The sequence below is a fragment of the Amphibalanus amphitrite genome, unplaced genomic scaffold, assembly GCF_019059575.1.
Source record: "Amphibalanus amphitrite isolate SeventyFive unplaced genomic scaffold, NRLGWU_Aamphi_draft 001085F_arrow, whole genome shotgun sequence".
In the NCBI taxonomy this organism is placed as follows: Eukaryota; Metazoa; Arthropoda; class Thecostraca; order Balanomorpha; family Balanidae; genus Amphibalanus; species Amphibalanus amphitrite.
Window position 1 is genome coordinate 115619 of NW_024882579.1, and position 17785 is coordinate 133403.

Genomic DNA, 17785 nt, shown 5'->3' on the forward strand with positions numbered 1-17785 from the left:
ACTTTAAATCGGATTAGGTGAGATATGTGGATCGCTTATTATTTTTCAATACAATACAATAAAGATGGCCGGTAGGGTTGCTGCTAGTTGCTACCCCCGACGACTTGCTTCGTCATCGCTCGAATCGCGTATGCACTATGCAGCCGTATTTTTCAGCCTGCCAGGTCAGGTCAGGTTTAGTCATTGAATATAAAGTGACCCTCAGCACAGTAAAAAAATTACAACTTTGCGAGTGCGACACCCTCAGTGGCCAGAAGTCTCACGCTAGGAAGAAGCAAGCTTTCGAGTCCTCACAACTTTTACGAGTTATACATATCACCATTATATTATAAGCCCATGGAAAGCAATAAAATGTGAAGGAGGCTGAAATTTTACATGGGTAAAATATGTAGTGTATTTGCCATTTACTTCATAAACACTGTCGGTAGGGATTGGGAAAAATGGCCATTGGCAAAGCATGATTTCGGTAATTGCATCTTAAAGCGCCTGCAGCTCGAAACGTGAAGGCATCAATTGCTCCGAGCCTCCGAAAGGTCCATCATTGTCACTCAGGATCGATGGAACAGGACAATCGCACGTCAAACAGCGGCACATGTACAATATTCACTCGTACTCCTCTTCGAGTAACATAAGAGTGTCTCATGCCTATATATTTTACGATATTTGCATGGCTTTCTTCTATCGTTTACTGGTTTCTAAAACCTCAGTTTTATGAGAATTGCCGTAATGTCGATTAAGTGCCTGTCCATATCAGAGCACATTTCACAAGAATGCACCCAGAAGCACAGACTATTGGCCATAACCCGATGGTAATCGCCGCCCATTGTTCAACTTTGCCTGTCACGCCGAACTATATCTCTACCACGGCAGCCGTTGCCGCTCGGTAAAAACGGGCCGTTTTTTTACGACCGGCCGGCGGGTGGCTGGCATTCCTTAGGGAAACATAAGGCAGCTCGGCAGTCAGCTGCCGCCGTTTTTATACTTAGTCATCAAATCGAGGGAAGGGCGCGGCCGCCCGAACCAGAGCAAAAACCACCGCCCTCCGCACCGACGAATAAAAATTTGATCCCTCGCGCGGTGGAAAAGCCCTAATGGTTATTAGCTAATATGAACGAAGCCTTCCGGCTGAATTATAGGCTGCTAAAATTACCCTTTAATACATTACCTTATCAATACCATGTCAAAGTGTGTAAACAAATCTCTTTTTCATGCCGTCCAGGGGAAACAGACTACGCTTTTACATTCCACGTACTTTTACGAAGCCAGCTCGAACGTTGTTGTTGACAATGAGTGCACTGGACCCCGATAGACCGTAGCGCCATCACTGGCGGTAAAGTATAAATTTCAGTCATTAAGTCCGGAATAAGCAACCGGCGATTAGGTGGCAGAGGGCTGGTCAGCCTACCCATGTGGTGTGGACACTGGACAGTCTCTGCTTAGTGCGGGCAGTGAGAACCTCGGCCTTGACAGAAGTGAAAGCTTTTTTTTAAACTATAAGTGACTTTTTTAAAGAAAAAATTCAGACCTAATATTAAAGACATCACGTCCATGAGCACTACAAATCAAAATGCCACTAAACACTATTCCAAAAACATGATGTCCAATATATTGTTTCCCTATAAAGAGTGGTACATACGCTATCCCACAGCCACCACTGCTATCTACCGCTAAAATATATCTGCGGCTTGAAGAATAACTAATGGCACATATCCCAAATCCAAGTCACTAATACTATACAGCATACATTCCAAGGGAGCACAGTAGCGCACTATTTAAGGCTCGTCTAAGGCTCGCAAACGGCGAATCATATAAAACGTGTAAGTATAACGTAGACGGTAAAATATGTAAAAAGGTAGTATAATCTCAGCTGAAGTATTCATAATACGACTTATAAAAATAAGCTCATTTTCTATGGAATATCTACCAAAATAAGGGCCACTGAATATAAAAGACGTACACTTGGATGCAGTAGCGTATCAAACACGTCTGAAAAAAATCACCACAGCATCTATCGATGGACCAACAATAGCGCTGAGAATCACTGTACATACTTGAAGCCACGTCTAATCTGTGTATGAGTAAATAATTCCCAGTCTGCCCCATAGCCGCTGACCGGGATAGGTCACTGAGTCCGGCTGGCCGCGGGACTGCGGCCGCTCCCTCCCATCCCGTGCCGTGCCAAGCGTGGTGCTCAGGCCACGATAGAAGAGGAGGCCATGTCCTGGACGCCGCACTCGTCGCTGCCCCGGTACAGACGGAAGTAGCCCTGTGGGAGCGGTCACAGCACGGTTACACAGGCGTCAGCAGGGATACAGTACCACAGAGTGCAGTCTACATGCTACCAGCGATCGGGGGAACATACAAAAGCACAGCTCCCCTTCATCCAACCAAACCTTCCTAACGCCCACTGATGCACCGTGAATTAGACATTGGTGATGAAGTACTTGCTTTTGCATCCACTTTTCCCAAAAACACGTGTTATAAGATCATCCTAAGTCCTAACTCACGCAAAACTGAAACACTTAGCAAAACGGTGAGCTACTATGAGTAGTCCCTAATGTACACATTGACACAGAACCCTGGATGCTTCATACGACGTTCACCAGCTGTCCCTACAGCGGGAGGGGAGAGGGAGGGAAGCGTCACAGTCGCCGCTGCAAAACGTACCTGTTCGCCCCAGTCGGCACCCCACGAGTTCTTCACAATCCAGAACGGCTTCGTCTTATTCACCACCGGATAGGCTGCAAAACACGGGAAAGTGCGTCGCTCTGACGAGTTGACTTCCACAAAGACAGCGTATCGGATGGGAAGGCTCTACTTTCCCTAAGTGGTTTTCACCTAGAATTGTCAAAGTTTATCATTAGCCTGTTGGCAGTGTGATCGGACCAAAGTCCGTATCTTCAGAATAATGCGAGTCGCGTAAAGCAAATCCGCCCCGAATCCACTAAAGAATAGATGCACGCATTGACCTGTTAACTCCCTAAAGTAAAGAGGAGGCGCTTCTAACCATTCACTCAGCAGGTGGCCTTATGTGACCCACCCTTCTCTTGGAAGCTAGAAGTGGTCAGAATCACTCACATTTCTCTCCGAAGCCGACGAGCAGCACTCCGTGGTCGATGGCCGAGGCGCGGCACAGGAACGACCACACGTCGATGATTCCACCACGGTAAAACTGAAAAACAGCAAAACTTAGTTCCAGGCGCGGTAATACTGATTACTGAAACATAACAGTCGGCTCAGTCCGAGCCGCGCTCAAAATAAAACAAAACACAGTGATGAGTCAACTCAGGCCGAGGGGCGGTAAACTGCAAAACACAACACAGTCAGCTCAGTCCAAGCCTTGGTTAACTGCTCATTATTGAGGGACATATTTGTGTTATGAGGTTATCGGTGGAGCCAACAAATAACTAAATGCACTTACTTTTATTGACGTTTCGGTTTCAAACAACCTTCGTCAGAATAGAATTACAAGTTGAAATATAAATAAATAAATATATATATATATATATATATATATATATAAATTTGGAAACGCCCACCCAAGAGCAGATCAAACCAAGGTGAAACAGCGAAACAGAACAAGCCAGATAGGCACATCAGCATCCCTAATTTCAGAGGGGTCGACACCATTGCTCAAAACCTGGAAAAGACAGGAATGCGAGTCGTAATAACCACAGGAAAGAAGAGCGGCGAAATTATCAAAAGTAAACCAACGACCGGCAACGTAGAAAAGATCAGCGTAGTTTACCAAATACCATGTGGGGGGTGTCATAAGAAATACATAGGGGAGACGGGAAGGGGGCTCAAAACTCGCCTGACAGAGCACAAAAGAGATATACGGGACCATCGATTGAGTAACGCCATGGTTCTACACATGGAAGAGTCTGACCATTTACCAAGGTGGGATGGGGCTTCAGTTTTGCGGGAATGCGCTAGCAGACAACTAAGAAGAGCGGTTGAAGCAGCGTTCATCCGTCTTGAAGAGACAACAAACACGAGAGCTGGTTTCTTCACGCTATCAAAATATACTGCAAAAATAGCACTACAAGTAGGATGAACAAAACTATAAGTGTCACGTTCCACGAAGACTTTAAACACAGCCAGTGTTGACGCAGTTTGAATTTATCTCTGCTATGTTCTAAGTGTGTTTGAAATATGTGCATTTGAGACGTATATTTATATTTCAACTTGTAATTCTATTCTGACGAAGGTTGTTTGAAACCGAAACGTCAATAAAAGTAAGTGCATTTAGTTATTTGTTGGCTCCACCGATAACTTCATAACACCTTGGTTAACTGAAACACAATCAATCACCTCAGTCAGAGGCGCGGGTAACACTGAAACGCAGGTGCAGTTTTAGCTCAGCCCAGAACCACCTCAGTCAGAGGGTCGGCTCGACTAATCCACAGGGCCGCTGAACACCACTGAACACTCGAACACTAGACGAATGGCGGTCGCGCCGGTGCAATGTAGTAAGGAGCCATCCTCGCGCCCAATGGACCAAAGTGTGCCAAGTGCGACACCCCTGCGCCCGACCGTGGGCCAGGTAAAACACCCCTGCGCTCGACAGGCCCCGCGGGTCTCTGATCCACCCACTGCGGACCGGGCCGGTACTCACCATCAGCGGGTTGGCGTTGACGCCGATCGAGACGGGTCCGTTCTTGTAGAGCCACTTCTGAATGTCGGCCTCGTTCTTGGGCAGGTCCAGACTACCAGTCAGCTTCACCTGCGCGAGTACGGAATAGCCGACGAGTGTAAGGCGGTGTCGGTGGGTGGGAGGTGCACACAGGTAAGAGATCGTAAATGTGTATCAAGCTGCTGGTGATAATGATATTGGGATATAAGGTAATATAACCAACACCGTAGTACCAGTGTCAGTGGAGCAGCACTGGGTGACAGGCCGAATTGTATTCAGAGGGAGCAGCGCTGGATGATGGTATAAAACATTTGAAGAGAACAGTAGTGAGTAGCTGAGCAATGACCCAATGTACTCGGCACGGCGCTGGACCATGGCCCAAGGTATTCCAAGGGCGCAGCATTGTGAGAGTCCTCTGCAGCCCTGTATGTACTACAGGCGGCGTACCCTGAGGTCGGTGCGGTTGAGCCGACACTGGTCGTTGCGCCCCTCGTACGGGTAGTCCTTCTCCTCCTCCAGACCGCCGAGGAACTCGATGAACTTGTAGGCCTGGTCGGGCAGGCCGCCCTGGCAGCCGTGGTCGTCCGTGTCACAGTCCACCAGCTCTGGGGAGCGGCGGGACAGCAGGGCAGACGGTCAGGGGGACGGTCAGGGAGGCCGATAAGAAGCACAGGGCTGGAGACAGCAGGGTCGGCGCCATGGGCCTCCGCAGCACCGACAGTACCATCACACAGACGCCGTGACAAAGCATTAGCAACGAGAACACAGACTGACTGACAGTCTAATCAAAAGTGCTTCCCATAACCCAGGTCTACATTGCATTGAACGTCATTGTCAATAGCAACTACATGTACGAGTGTTATCCTATAACAGACAGAGCTGAAAACTCCTGCAAATTGTTAACCATACCGTATTCGTTATTACTCAGTCAGACAGTCGAGTACTGTGCCTTTAGAGCAGGTAATTCTCAGTGTCTCACCCTGCTCGGAGAGTGACAGCAGCTCTCCGTGTTTGATGAAGTACTGTCCCTCGACGTTACCGGTGACGGAGAAGGCCCAGCAGCTACCGCACTGGCCCTGTACGCACAGACGGGCCGCCATCAGACTAGTCAGGGAAGGACAGGCAGTCACAAACCGCAGGGCCAGCTCAACGTCAGGGCAAGGCAGTCATTCACAGACAACGTGACAGGGCCATCGTTAGGACAGATACTCACAAGGAACCCGCTACCACATGCAAACAAAAGACTCTCGGTCATGTCACACCATTGCACTAAATGGACACGTGTGGCATGCTCCAAAAGTAAATATAACCAGCTGCTTGAAACCTCTCATCAGTTCCGACTGAATGGGAAACTAAAACTTCCGAGGACGACGAAAGCCCTTCTCAAAACCAATCGAGAATCTCACTCAAAACATTGACGTTACAAATCCCCGCTATCATATATAGCCACAGCCCAGCCGGAACCACCAAATGCAGAGCCCCGGCAGCGGTGTCGCACCTGGTTTTTGACGGGCGTGACGGCGCCCTTCTCGCGCCAGTCCCAGCTGGTCGGCATGTCCTCTACCTCGGGGATAGCGGCCGTCTGTCGGAACCGGCCGTCGGGCGCCGGTCGCGGCAGACTGGTGTCCAAACCGAGCTGAGTGGCGCGGAACTCCTCCACTGCGGCACACACGAGCTGGTCACCACACATCAGAGGATGCTGGGAAAGACCACGCTCGTTAAGCTTTACATGATTTATTTCGAGGTTTAAGCGATATTTCTGCTTTGGAGTTTGGAAGAACGTTTTAAGTTCCTGTCAGCATTACCGATATGAACTTTTCTGTAGTGACGTGTACAATATAAAGAGAAATGTCCGGAGGCGGAGTCGAAGGCTAAAACTGGAATCAGAGTCGGAGTTACCGAAAGTCAATCGACTCGACAGCCCTGCAGTCACCCCAACGGGCAATGTCATCCCACCCAGCGGCCAGCGGCTCACGCTACCTCTGACGGTCGCCCGAAATCGGAAACAAGACTGTCAGTCCGCGAAATCGCAAGACAAGCACTCGCTACATCATTTACCAATCCTACAATACGATTCACTATTAACCAATCACAGCGGCGTCTCGTGCGCCCGAGTCTCACCGGTCATATCACTGAACTTGGTGACACCGTACTGAGCCGTGCCACGCTCCATTCGCTGGAAGTTGCGCGCGTGCTTCATGTTCTCGCCAAACACGCGCATCCGTCGCGCGTACTCCTCGGTGCTCGGATAGGTGCGGTTAAAGAGGCGCACAAATTCGCCAAACTGGGCGCGCAGCCGCTTACTGGCGGCACCGGCCCGCTTACCGAACTTGGTCTTGCTCTTTCCGTGGCCCTACGGCAGAGACGGACGGCGGTTACCAGCGGTAGGGGTGGTTAAGCAGCCTCAGACTCAGAGGAGGCACAGTACATACAGACCCAGTGTGTCGATACGCGATGGTGATGTTTGATGGGTCAGTAGGCCATGGGACACTGCACAGGTTACAATTTCAAAATAAGCACTGAGATGCAGCTACTACTGGCACAGGGGAAGTTACTGCGCAGCGACTACAGAAACAGCTTTGCAGCGGACTAGACGTTGGTAGATATGCCAGTAATACAGCTCAGCTCAAGGACCTGAATCTGCTACCTATCTCAGTATGTAAGTTTTAGCTGGTTGCAGACTTAAGAAGCGCTACCCCGCTCGGCGACTGACCTTGTGTTTGTGCGCGGCCACCGGCCGGGTGCAGCGGTGCTTGGTGAGCTCACGGCGACCAGTCCACGGCTGGTCGTACACCACCAGCCGACACGTCTGACACGTGGAGGGGGGCGGTCAGTGGTCACTGGTTTGCAGACAGCAGTCGGCAGACAGTAGTCAGAGGCCAGTGGTTAGCCTGGTCATACACTTGTACAACTTCAAGTGTTAACAATGTTCATGCACTTGCATGCATGCACAGCACAACATTATCAAATGCTGCATAATACATACACAGTAAATATGTTTTTTTTCCGGGAATACAGGATTAAGCGCAAGTATCTCCGATAGAAAGCTAGGTTAATAAGCGTCCGACATCATTGTTCGGGGGGGGGGGGCGAGTAGTGAGCACTGACCACGATCCGGGGCCGGTCGGCGGGCTCGCACTCGAGCGCCGACGGGCCAGCCTCCTGATGGCAGCCCGTCTCCACCAGAGACACCTCCAGCTTGTAGTTGGTGCCGGAGACCAGCTGTGGCACGAGACAGCCGTCAGAGGGCCGTACAAGACACAGACAGGGGCGGCGCGGACAGCCGTCAGAGGGCGGTACACGGTGGGAGCACCACGCCCCTACGGTAAAATAGCGAATTACGCAACAATGTAGCGATAATATAGTCACCTATTTCAGTTGAGACAAGTATAATAACACGGAACAAAAATGATAGACGTCTATCATTTTTGTTCCGTGTTATTATAGTCACCTATCTTTGCATCTTAAGTATGCCTGCTATTTCAAAGATGATATTCCTGTAGGTATATCTATGGCTAAACTTTTTAACTGGACAGCTGATGGACTAAAATGAAGGACATAAAATACGGTTCTCTGTCAACAGCGATTATATGATACAGGGGTAGCCTCAAGTAAGGCTGATAAATCAGAATGAGGCACTTTCCATCATCAAATCAGTCAGTCGTCGCGACGAACGACAGCGGTCGGTACATACGTACCTGCTTGTGGATCTTGTCCACGGACTTCAGCGTGAAGAACTTCTCGCTCTTGATGTGCGGCTGGAGGAGCGGCACAGCGAACCTGGCCATGGTGATCACCGTCTGGTCGGCCTCTGCGTGCTGGCGGTACTCGCCCAGACCGGCGGCGCCATCGCCCTGTCGACGCCGGGTGGACACGCTGTACAGAGGGCGGTATATTACGGAACAGAGGGCGTACATCGGACCCCGGAGGACTCGACATCTCACGGGGAAGGCTGTAGTAGAAACTCTGGTACCAGTAGCGCTAGACATAAAGAGGGATCTAAAACAAATCTTCTTCTGAGGCGAGACAAGACATAATGACGTAAGAAATAAAAATAGTGAAAATTGAATTCGACATTAAAACTGCACAGATTCTGAATAATGAATGAATGAATAATGACAAAAGGTTGGAGGAGGCTGGAGGATATACAGGAAACAGACCCATCATAAGGATGGACTGTCCGAAGCTGCAAGTAGCCTGATTTGAGTGAGTGACCAGTGAAACTATCCAAAATTGAGCATTATGCCTGAAAGGAACTCACTGAGACACATCTGTAGCAGCCCTGATATTGGAATTTGGGGGATAAATGATGGGTCAAAGCCAGGGGAAAGGTCAATGAATTTTATAGTTGTAAAGTCATGTGACATTACAAACATGTTTTCTTACCAATTTTGATTAAAGGGACCCTCCCACCTTAACATTAGATTTGAGTTGAGATAGCCAAAATGGGGTCCCTGGCTCACAATTACCGGTTTCGGCACTCACAACATCGAGAAATGCCTTAAATCGGAAATATTGAATTTCAAAATTGCAGCATTTTGAATCAGAGGGGCTAATGCATGGTAATACCCCTCTGAATGTGTGACGTCAGCGAAGATATCTAACGATTTTTAAATGTTTGACTAAAACGTTTTGTAGCACGCGGTGGTATATGCTGCTTTGCGCGCAACAAGTGCCGCACTTTCAGCTGCCAAACTGTTGCTTCCAAATAAAGTCGCTAGGAACAGCGGAGATCCCAAAAAGGAAACAAAAGTAAAGTCTAATATCTTGAAAACCGGTGAATATTTTTCGGTGAAATTTGGTAGATATTCGTTTTCGCTCTTTCTGAACCGAGCGACATCACTTTCATGCCAATTCATAAACTTTTTTTTTTAAGGTGGGAGGGTCCCTTTAAATAACTCAATGAAAGTATTGCTTGAGTAGTAAGAGGGCAGATTCAGCAGGTCAAACTTTCAACGAATGTTGAGGCAAAGGTCAGATTTTTTTTTAATAAAATGTATATGCTTCTTGCAGATGTGAATTGAGATAAGAAGTATAATGGTGCAAGTTGATTTTATGTATGCTACCTCATTTTCAGCTCTACCACTTTTCTACCCCACCACAAGGCAGGTAGGTACTAGGTAGGTATCTAAGCCAAACGAGATAATCAATAGTCAATACCAATATGATATGATCAGTATAAGCATGCTGGATCAGGCCATCCTTACCAGCAGAAAAGCCAGACCTGCCACCACCACAAGCTTCCACATCATGAAGGCGTGTGAAACCTGCAACAGAGCAGCAGTGTTACCAGCAGAACACTATGGCAGTTCTTACAGGAACTAACCCATCTCATCCTGGTATCATAAGCTGTGCATCATACCTAACTAAAACAACATGACACTGGCAGCACTGACATCACATAAGGTAAGGGGTTCCAGCTCTATCACCTCAAAAAAGTCTTTAGACAATAACCCCTCTACATTTTTCATGGTCCTTTTCTTATTAGCCATCATTTGATCATCTGTGTCTAAGACTGAGATACTGATAAGATAACTGCAGAACATAGAAAATAAAAATTATTTGTTACATCACAACAATGGGATTCTCAGCATCATGTTTGATAAATAATTAGAGGCAATTGTGGGGAATCAGAAAAACATCAGGGAAACAACTCAAACTGAAATTCTTGGAGAAGAGCAACTCTTAAATTGCAGGTAAATTATTAAATTGAAGCATCACCCCTTTAAAGAAATGATTTAAAATTTTAGGTTAGTTATTCTGCAGTTAGCTCCAGACCTAACTTAACCAAACCTTACCTAACCTAAATCACTTTATCTAGCCTAACCTCCTGAAATCTACAGCTTTTTAGGCAAAATTTTAAAAAGTTAAAGACCAAATTCAAAATGTTCACATGCATTTTAAACTTAAGCTTTTTCAATTTGGCCTTTAACTTTTTGAAACTGCACCTAAAAAGGTGTAGAACTTAAGGAAATTTATCAAATTTTTTTTACACAGGGTTATGAACTAAATAAGCAGTTTTGTAGCTTGAGCTGAGACTAGCACAAATCAGGAGCTTTTACAGCCCAATGATCACCCTAGGCTAAGACAAAGATTTATCATTCTGAAATCATCCTCTTACCTGCCCAGGAATGATTCCCTTACAGAAAAATGCCAATAATCCTGCAACCTGTGGCAGAAGCCAATCATCAGTCAAACAGCATGCAGTTGGTGACAGCCAGGTAATGTGATTGGTCAATGCATAATCATAATCAGCCTCCACTGCCAGACTGGAAAAATCGCTACGACCTACTACAGTACACCCAGACTGCAAAGTATGGCACGCAGGTCGACGAGGCGCACTGGCCCAAGTTCAAAATCCGCACCAACCCTTTAAACTGAGCCGGAAAATCCGCACCCCAAAGCGAGCCGAGAGCCCAAAATATCCGCACCGAACCCATAGGCAATTATAATGCAAGGGACTTCATTCATCTCACTATAAATTATTTCCCCTCCAATTTCAGTTTCACGAGCAACACTCACCACGGGACCGCGCCGCGCACTTGTCCCGGAAGTTTGAAATAGAGCAAATAGACGGACGCCGGTGACAAAAGGGCGCCGGAGGGCATATTGGGTCACGTGACATTCGGAACTTCTCCCCTCTCTGTGGGCCTTCTACATGCTAAATGTCACGTGTGAATTTGACGAGCCTTGATAAAATCGCCCCAACAAACTTTCATATGAGTAAAACTAATGACGTCATTCCAAAGAAGCGTGCTGATTGGCAATTCAAACCAGCTGCTCGCAAATGTGACATACCAGTCACCACCGCAACCAGTCTTCGTTCTAATGACGTCGTCATCACGTCCGAGGCGAGAATGGATCTGTTCTGCCGCAATTGTTAGTTCGTAGAGTAAATTTAAAACCTTTCTCCGTCACCGTGCGTCACCGTGGCTGGCACGCATTTGTAGGGCTTTCCAAAGAACAGTCAACAAGGAAACCCGGCCGGGTAAGAAGACCAAGGCGCTGTTCGGCGGCCGGCTAGCGCGCTAGCCCGCGCACACATACGTGCACGTTGCCCGGAAACGGGCTATTGACCAATGAGAAGCGCGCTACGGGGGGCACAGGTATATGAAAAATCACAGTGACGTTGCACTTTCCTCGCTTCTCATTGGTCAATAGCCCGTTGCCGGGGCAACCAGCACGTATGTGAGCGCCGGCAAGAGTACTAGCCGGCCGCCGATCAGAGCCCAAGCAAAGTCCGCACCGCATCAAGGTCCAAGCCAAATCCGCACCGCACCAGGCAAAATCCGCACCACACCACTCCAAAATCAGCACCAGCCGAACAAGCCCGCACCGACGAGATCTCGTCGAAATTGCCATACTTAGCAGTCTGGCAGTACACAAGACATGCCAGGGACTCTCATGCACTGACATTTTGTGCAAGGGATTTAGCGCCGACATTTTGAGCATGATCATCGCAGACCGCAGACAGTTGGAGCCAGGAGCTTGATGGCTCTGTCCCTAGTTGTGAACCCTTCAATTGAAAAGTTTTGGACTCAAAGAAAGAAGAAGCTTGTCACCATCACGGAAAAGTATTTCCGTTAATGGTTCAGATTGCTTCTTGTCCATTGTCCTTATTATTTGCTATCAAACCTTGGAATTGGTCGTATATTTTAAAATTCCTCTGGTAGGTAAAATCAAAATTCAGCATTTTTTTCTGAACAATGATCATTAAAGTATAAAAACTCAAAACTGGAGTAAGATAACTAATTGGCTGAATGTGGCAGGGAAGTGCCTATTCCTGAACCCCCGTTGAAAATCTTATCCAAAAATTTTATGGATCCTATTTATTTTACGATTATAATTTATGGATTATAAATCAACTTTACAAAAGCCGATGCCTACGTGTGTGGACGCTGCGCAGTATTTGTTTACTTTTGGTAAGAGGCGCCGCGGGCGCCGCAGTTTTTCTCAAGGACAACACTATTCGACCGCCATCCTCACACCAGTCCTACCTTTCAGTAGTTTCCGGGCTAATGGTGACGAAAACACCACCAGACAATTTGTCATATGCAGTTTTACTGGCCGTTCCAAGTATGGTGACCACAGGTAAACTGAGTGATCAAAGAAATGAGCCAGATGTTTTAAACTACAGCACCTATCATGAAGTCAGCGACTTTGGGGCCGATTCGAGACGGAAACATCCAAGATTACTTTGCTTATAGAAAACGCCACCAGTCGATTCGCTACATGCGACTTTATCAGCCCTTTTGAAGTCCGTTGGCATAGTCATTGGTGAAATCAGATGACCTTCGTGACCCTGGGGCTGAGAGGTCATCTTCCCACTGCATCCATCCTTTACAGTGTAAACGGAAACCAACAACTGCGCTGGGTCAATCGATACGAAACGCCTCCTCCTGTAGTGTAAACGGAAACCAACAACTGCGCTGGGTCAATCGATACGAAACGCCTCCTCCTGTCCTGACGCACCCTGTCCGGCCGAGAGGGGTGGGGCGGGTGCCATCTGCACAGACGGTTTTATGCGGTTGCTGTAAAGCGCTAGCCATAGTATGTCTGGTCACTGACCTGACTCGCACGCACTGCGAGTCAACCACCCAAAGAATAACATTTTCCGACTTTGACCATGAAATCACTTATGCCGCTGCATCGTGCTGATAGCAAACCGTCTCGTGGCGTCGACGGGACGAGACGCCACAAGGCCTGTATACGAGGTTCACGAGACGCCAGCACTTGTCTTTTCAAAGAAATTTTGTCAGAGTGAAAAAGTGTGTAGCCCGTAGTGCCCGGGTGCCACGCTACGCAGTGCTTGTTGCGAATGACACCACAGACTCTGACCACCCGATCTTACCCGCATCCGGCTTACCGGTGATTGTTTAACTCGGAAGTTGAGAGTACCGCAGATTGATTTCGACTCAGTCCTCTCGTAGCCCTCTCCCGCCGCTTTCAGTTGTTTGAAGAAACGCGGGTCAATCAACGTGGAGCTCCACGAGCGCGAACTCTCCGCCGAGGAGTCACAAGACGCCTTTCCATTAGACTAAACGGAAGACTTGCCAGGGAAGTTGGGCTGGTCCGCTGGCGTTGTCCCAATCAGTGAACAAGACAAACCACCAATGCTCGGCAAAACCAGGAAACTATAACCAACTTTCCACTATTCATATGAAAAAAGAAAAGGATCGCAAAATACAATACAAATGCACGTACATGCTGGCAAAAAATGTCATGTGCTCAAAAAATGCGCAATCTTTGCACACAAAACAGCCAAACCACCTAATGCACGCTCCAGTCTTGCTGGCTAGGTGCGTGTCATTGCTAAATAAACACAGGTCACAGATACATTCATAAGAGGCAATATGGACCTAGTAAACAGAAGTGAGCGTACATTCGATACACGAAAAATACAATATAGCAAGAAGCATCAGTATCAACTATCGGTCACGACGACGCCGGCCCATGTGCAAGTCTCTCGTGGTGTCGTCACACGAGCGAGACCCGGCGGGCCGGCGTGACTGCCACCTTCAAGGGCCGCGAGCGTGGTGCGTCCGCGACGGTGTCGGCTGGTTCCTCCTCCTCCCAGCCGATTTCGACCTCGTCTGTCACCGTCTGTTCCAGAGGAAGATCTGCCAGCTCCATCGGATCGACAGCAGCCTCGTCCTCTGCGGCGTCACACTCGTCCACCACCACCTCTCCACTCACCAGCGCGTCGAATAACTCGCCACTGCCACCAGTATCACCGGTGTGATCTACGACGCCCTCAACGCTAACCCGTTGATAAGATGGATCCACATGACGTTCCGCAGGAACCGGCTCTACCTCTGTCTTCTGAATTGTCCTACGAGCATGACCTGAAGGCATGCCGCGCAGAACAAGCAGTTCACCCTGACGCTTTTGTACCATAGTGGTTTGGCTGTTTGCTTCTGGTGAAGGTACTGCCTCAAGCTCCTGGCTTCGGTGGTCGAGTAGTGTCTGATACAGACGTCGCTTTTGGGCAGACGTCTGCGCCGCAACTGATGCGTGTCGCAGTGCCGGCAGCGGCAGACGCATCTGTAGACGTAGGTGCTCGTACTGGCCACGTGTGAAAACACGACGCAGCGCCACGGCCCTACGCAGGTCCTCGACGTCCCAGTCGTCGGCACGCAGCCTGTGGCCAAGCAGCACCTCCGTCTGGCGCGGTGTGAACACCGAGAGAAGCTCGACACGCTGCCGGTTGGCCTCTAGGGCTCGCTCGTTGGCCGCCACGGCGCTCTCCAGGAGCGCAGTGCGAAGTTGTAGCATCTCGTCCCGGAGTCGTTGCAGCTCGCCATTGGCCTCCTCCAGGGTGGACGGCGACAGCAGGAGGTCTCCGGTGGCCGCGCCGTCCGCGTCCGCCAGCGCGGCGTCCACCGGCGGGAACAGCGCGTGCGGCGGCTCGTCGCCGGCGTCGCGCTGCTCCAGCTCGAGCTCGTGCCGCGCCTGCAGCGCCTGCAGCTGGTCAGTCTGCCGCTGCAGCGTCAGACGCAGTGAGCAGAGTCGCTGCTGGCCACTGAGCACGGTGCGCAGCCGTCGCGGCAGCTGGTGCTCCCCGCCCGCTACTACAGTCACGGACTGCGCCGGCCGGCCCCTCCGACCTGTCATAGGGTCAGAGCTCCGACCGACCGAGGCAAAGGTGACTAACGAGCTCCGGCCGGCCGCTCCAGCTCCGGTCAGCAGCTGCAGCGACTCGGGGTCACCGTCGTCGCCGCTCTCCGCCGCCAGCTGCTCGGCGAAGCCGCGAGAGGTGAACACACGCACCGGGTCGGCGCTGCGCGACGGTGCTGGCAGCTCCTCTGAGCCCGGGGCTGCGGCTGGCAGGTGACCGCGCGCACGACGCATCTTAAACTGGTGACGCAGGTTTTGAACTGGGTCGCCATCCAGCTGGCCAGTCTCGTATGCATGCAGAGCCTCGCTAACATGCTGCCGTCGCTCCTGCTCTTTCTGAGGGTCCCTCGGTACAGCTGGTCGGATCTCCCGAGGCCCAGTCCTGTGCGTGACACAATGGTCAGTGAGTATGTTTTAGATAACAGCCAAATACAGCACCAAAAAGGTACGTTACTGGAAGATTACATGTTTTATTCCTTCACCATTTAGTAAATCAGATATACTATTGACAGATAAATCGACATAGTGTATGTTAGTAAAAAATATGAGACATATCCTCGAGTACATATCCATGCTGTACTTTCCCTGTCAGTAAATGTCTTAAAGAACAGGCGCCGTACTTTCCCTGTCAGTAAATGTCTTAAAGAACAGGCGCCGTACTTTCCCTGTCAGTAAATGTCTTAAAGAACAGGCTCGACGCCCACTGGTCTAGCCACATTGACATTCCTTCTTAAGATGAAGATATAACAGAAATTGAAATTTGAAAGAGCTCGCCGAGAACAGGTCCAATCAGGCTGCTAGCCTCCCCAAGTCCCGCCAACGGTAAGGTAAGGTAAGGGGTAAGGAATACTTACTACTCTGGTACTTACAGCTATGTTAGTGGTATACAAACTGTGCAATGAAGGTTAAGAAAAAGGTAAAGAGCAGTTTAAATGATATTAGGACTTAGGTCTCAAGGCTCAGCACAAAAGAGATTTGGTCTTTGGAGCTGGAACAGCATAAATAAAGGAGATTCAAACATGTCGAGTTATATTCATATTTCGGTGTTCAAACTAGCAGCTAGCTTTACTCGACCGTTGGTTTTGCTTACCAAAAATCTTTTAAAGGTTCATGAAAACATTGTATTTTGCTCATGATGAAAATGATTCTTGAAAAGGATAAATTTAATGTTTCTCTACGCTTTTTCCACAGAAAAATGATTTCTATTAAAGCAGCAAAAAATATGATAACCCATGAGGTGAAGTTTCTCAGCCCAACCTAATCTAGCATAACTGAACCTAGCCTTCTGCCAGAGGCAGGTGTAGGGCAGAGTAAGGTTTGATTTGGTGAGGAATGGTTGCATGAGGCTAGGCCGAGTTGTGTTAGATCGGGCTACAAAAACCTCATCTCAATAGATTATCATATTTAAAAAATAACAGTTTCTTTATTCAGGGCATGGAGAACATGGAAAGGAACTGAATTAGTTAATATATATATTATAATTTATTGGTCCTTGAGAAATCACTCGGAACTAATTGTTGGCACAATGCCTACTTGTCTCATGTTTGCAAAGTGGTAACACACAATGATAATGATAAATACAGCTTAGGTACCTACCTTATCCTTTTCCATCCAGCCAAAACTAGTGATGGAACAGCATCTGCCTTGAGGCGGGGTTTTACAACTGAATTACCAGCCACTAGCAGGTGATACTTCATTTCATTTTTATAATCAGACTTCCGGAAATGAGCAGAACATATTTTAGCATGCTTGCCTGACTTACTAGTCAGTAAATCTAAGCGACCACAGACTTCAAGCCAGTGCTTAGCCAGTGACTCGTCCTTTGGCAGAGAATGAAACGAGACACGCCCGCCAGAACCTGAACCTGGCCTGCATCCCGGCACCAGGCAGGGTGGCATTGCAAACAGACCACCAAAACAAAGATCCTATTACGAAAAATCACAATAGTCAAAGTACGAATTCCCCAATCACCGTTCTAAAATCAACAGAATTTGAAGTTGAAGTGCGTGCACGTCTGCACGAGCCAAAGCAAGCCCATCTATAGAGCCAAAGCGTAATTTGTGTCACACACCAAAGGCCACGGCGGCCATCGTTCGGTCCACGCTTATTTTGAAGCTACTGCGCAGATTTCGCTTCACCCTCACCACTTAGGCGCCCCTAGCGGTAAATATGTAAAACAATTTATTATTTTGGTCGCTCACACGAGTTACAGCGAAATAAAGTCAAAATTTTGTAATTGTAAAACTTAAGTATAAAATACACATATGATTAGAATCTTGATCTAATAATTCAGGCCTAGCTTCATATAAAATAAACAAAAGAAAAAAACCTGATCCGGAGAAGTAAGCTCTGGGGGGCTTCGGTAAAAACTGGATTGCGTCAGCTGGCTGGCCAGCTGGCGACGTACGATAGGTATTTAAATATATATATAAGCCAGGTAGTAAGATGGACACAACTATTTCAAATGGCTTCAAATGAAAAATTGATAGGTAAATATTTATTCTTTTATATCTAGCATTGATATGTAAGAAG

The 17785-nt window shown here is 48.3% G+C and overlaps 2 protein-coding genes across 2 annotated transcripts; both read right to left on the reverse strand.

Annotated features, from left to right (window-relative positions):
• Positions 1-1589: 1589 nt before the first annotated feature.
• On the reverse strand, positions 1590-12551 carry LOC122369923 (cathepsin L-like). The gene is made up of 14 exons (XM_043345089.1): positions 12524-12551; positions 10758-10805; positions 9844-9903; positions 8335-8490; positions 7745-7858; positions 7350-7445; positions 6758-6989; positions 6135-6295; positions 5616-5712; positions 5084-5241; positions 4619-4726; positions 3079-3172; positions 2668-2741; positions 1590-2266 (listed from the first exon to the last, which is right to left on the reverse strand). The coding sequence occupies exons 3-14, from the start codon at positions 9886-9888 to the stop codon at positions 2192-2194; spliced, it is 1410 nt and encodes a 469-aa protein (XP_043201024.1). The 5' UTR covers positions 9889-9903; positions 10758-10805; positions 12524-12551; the 3' UTR covers positions 1590-2191.
• Positions 12552-13771: 1220 nt separating this feature from the next.
• LOC122369924 lies at positions 13772-17355 on the reverse strand. Its single transcript, XM_043345090.1, has 2 exons — positions 16850-17355; positions 13772-15635 (listed from the first exon to the last, which is right to left on the reverse strand). The coding sequence occupies exons 1-2, from the start codon at positions 17149-17151 to the stop codon at positions 14114-14116; spliced, it is 1824 nt and encodes a 607-aa protein (XP_043201025.1). The 5' UTR covers positions 17152-17355; the 3' UTR covers positions 13772-14113.
• Between the last annotated feature and the right edge of the window lie 430 nt (positions 17356-17785).

Excerpts from the sequence above, each read along its gene's own strand:
- LOC122369923 (XM_043345089.1), bottom strand. The coding sequence starts at position 9,888 with ATGATGTGGAAGCTTGTGGTGGTGGCAGGTCTGGCTTTTCTGCTG. Across the intron at positions 3,173-4,618 it reads TCAACGCCAACCCGCTGATG|TTTTACCGTGGTGGAATCAT; the intron begins GTGAGTACCGGC and ends GCTGTTTTTCAG. Across the intron at positions 2,742-3,078 it reads CGTCGGCTTCGGAGAGAAAT|CCTATCCGGTGGTGAATAAG; the intron begins GTGAGTGATTCT and ends CGTGTTTTGCAG.
- LOC122369924 (XM_043345090.1), bottom strand. The coding sequence starts at position 17,151 with ATGCCACCCTGCCTGGTGCCGGGATGCAGGCCAGGTTCAGGTTCTGGC. Across the intron at positions 15,636-16,849 it reads GCTGGATGGAAAAGGATAAG|GACTGGGCCTCGGGAGATCC; the intron begins GTAGGTACCTAA and ends TGTCACGCACAG.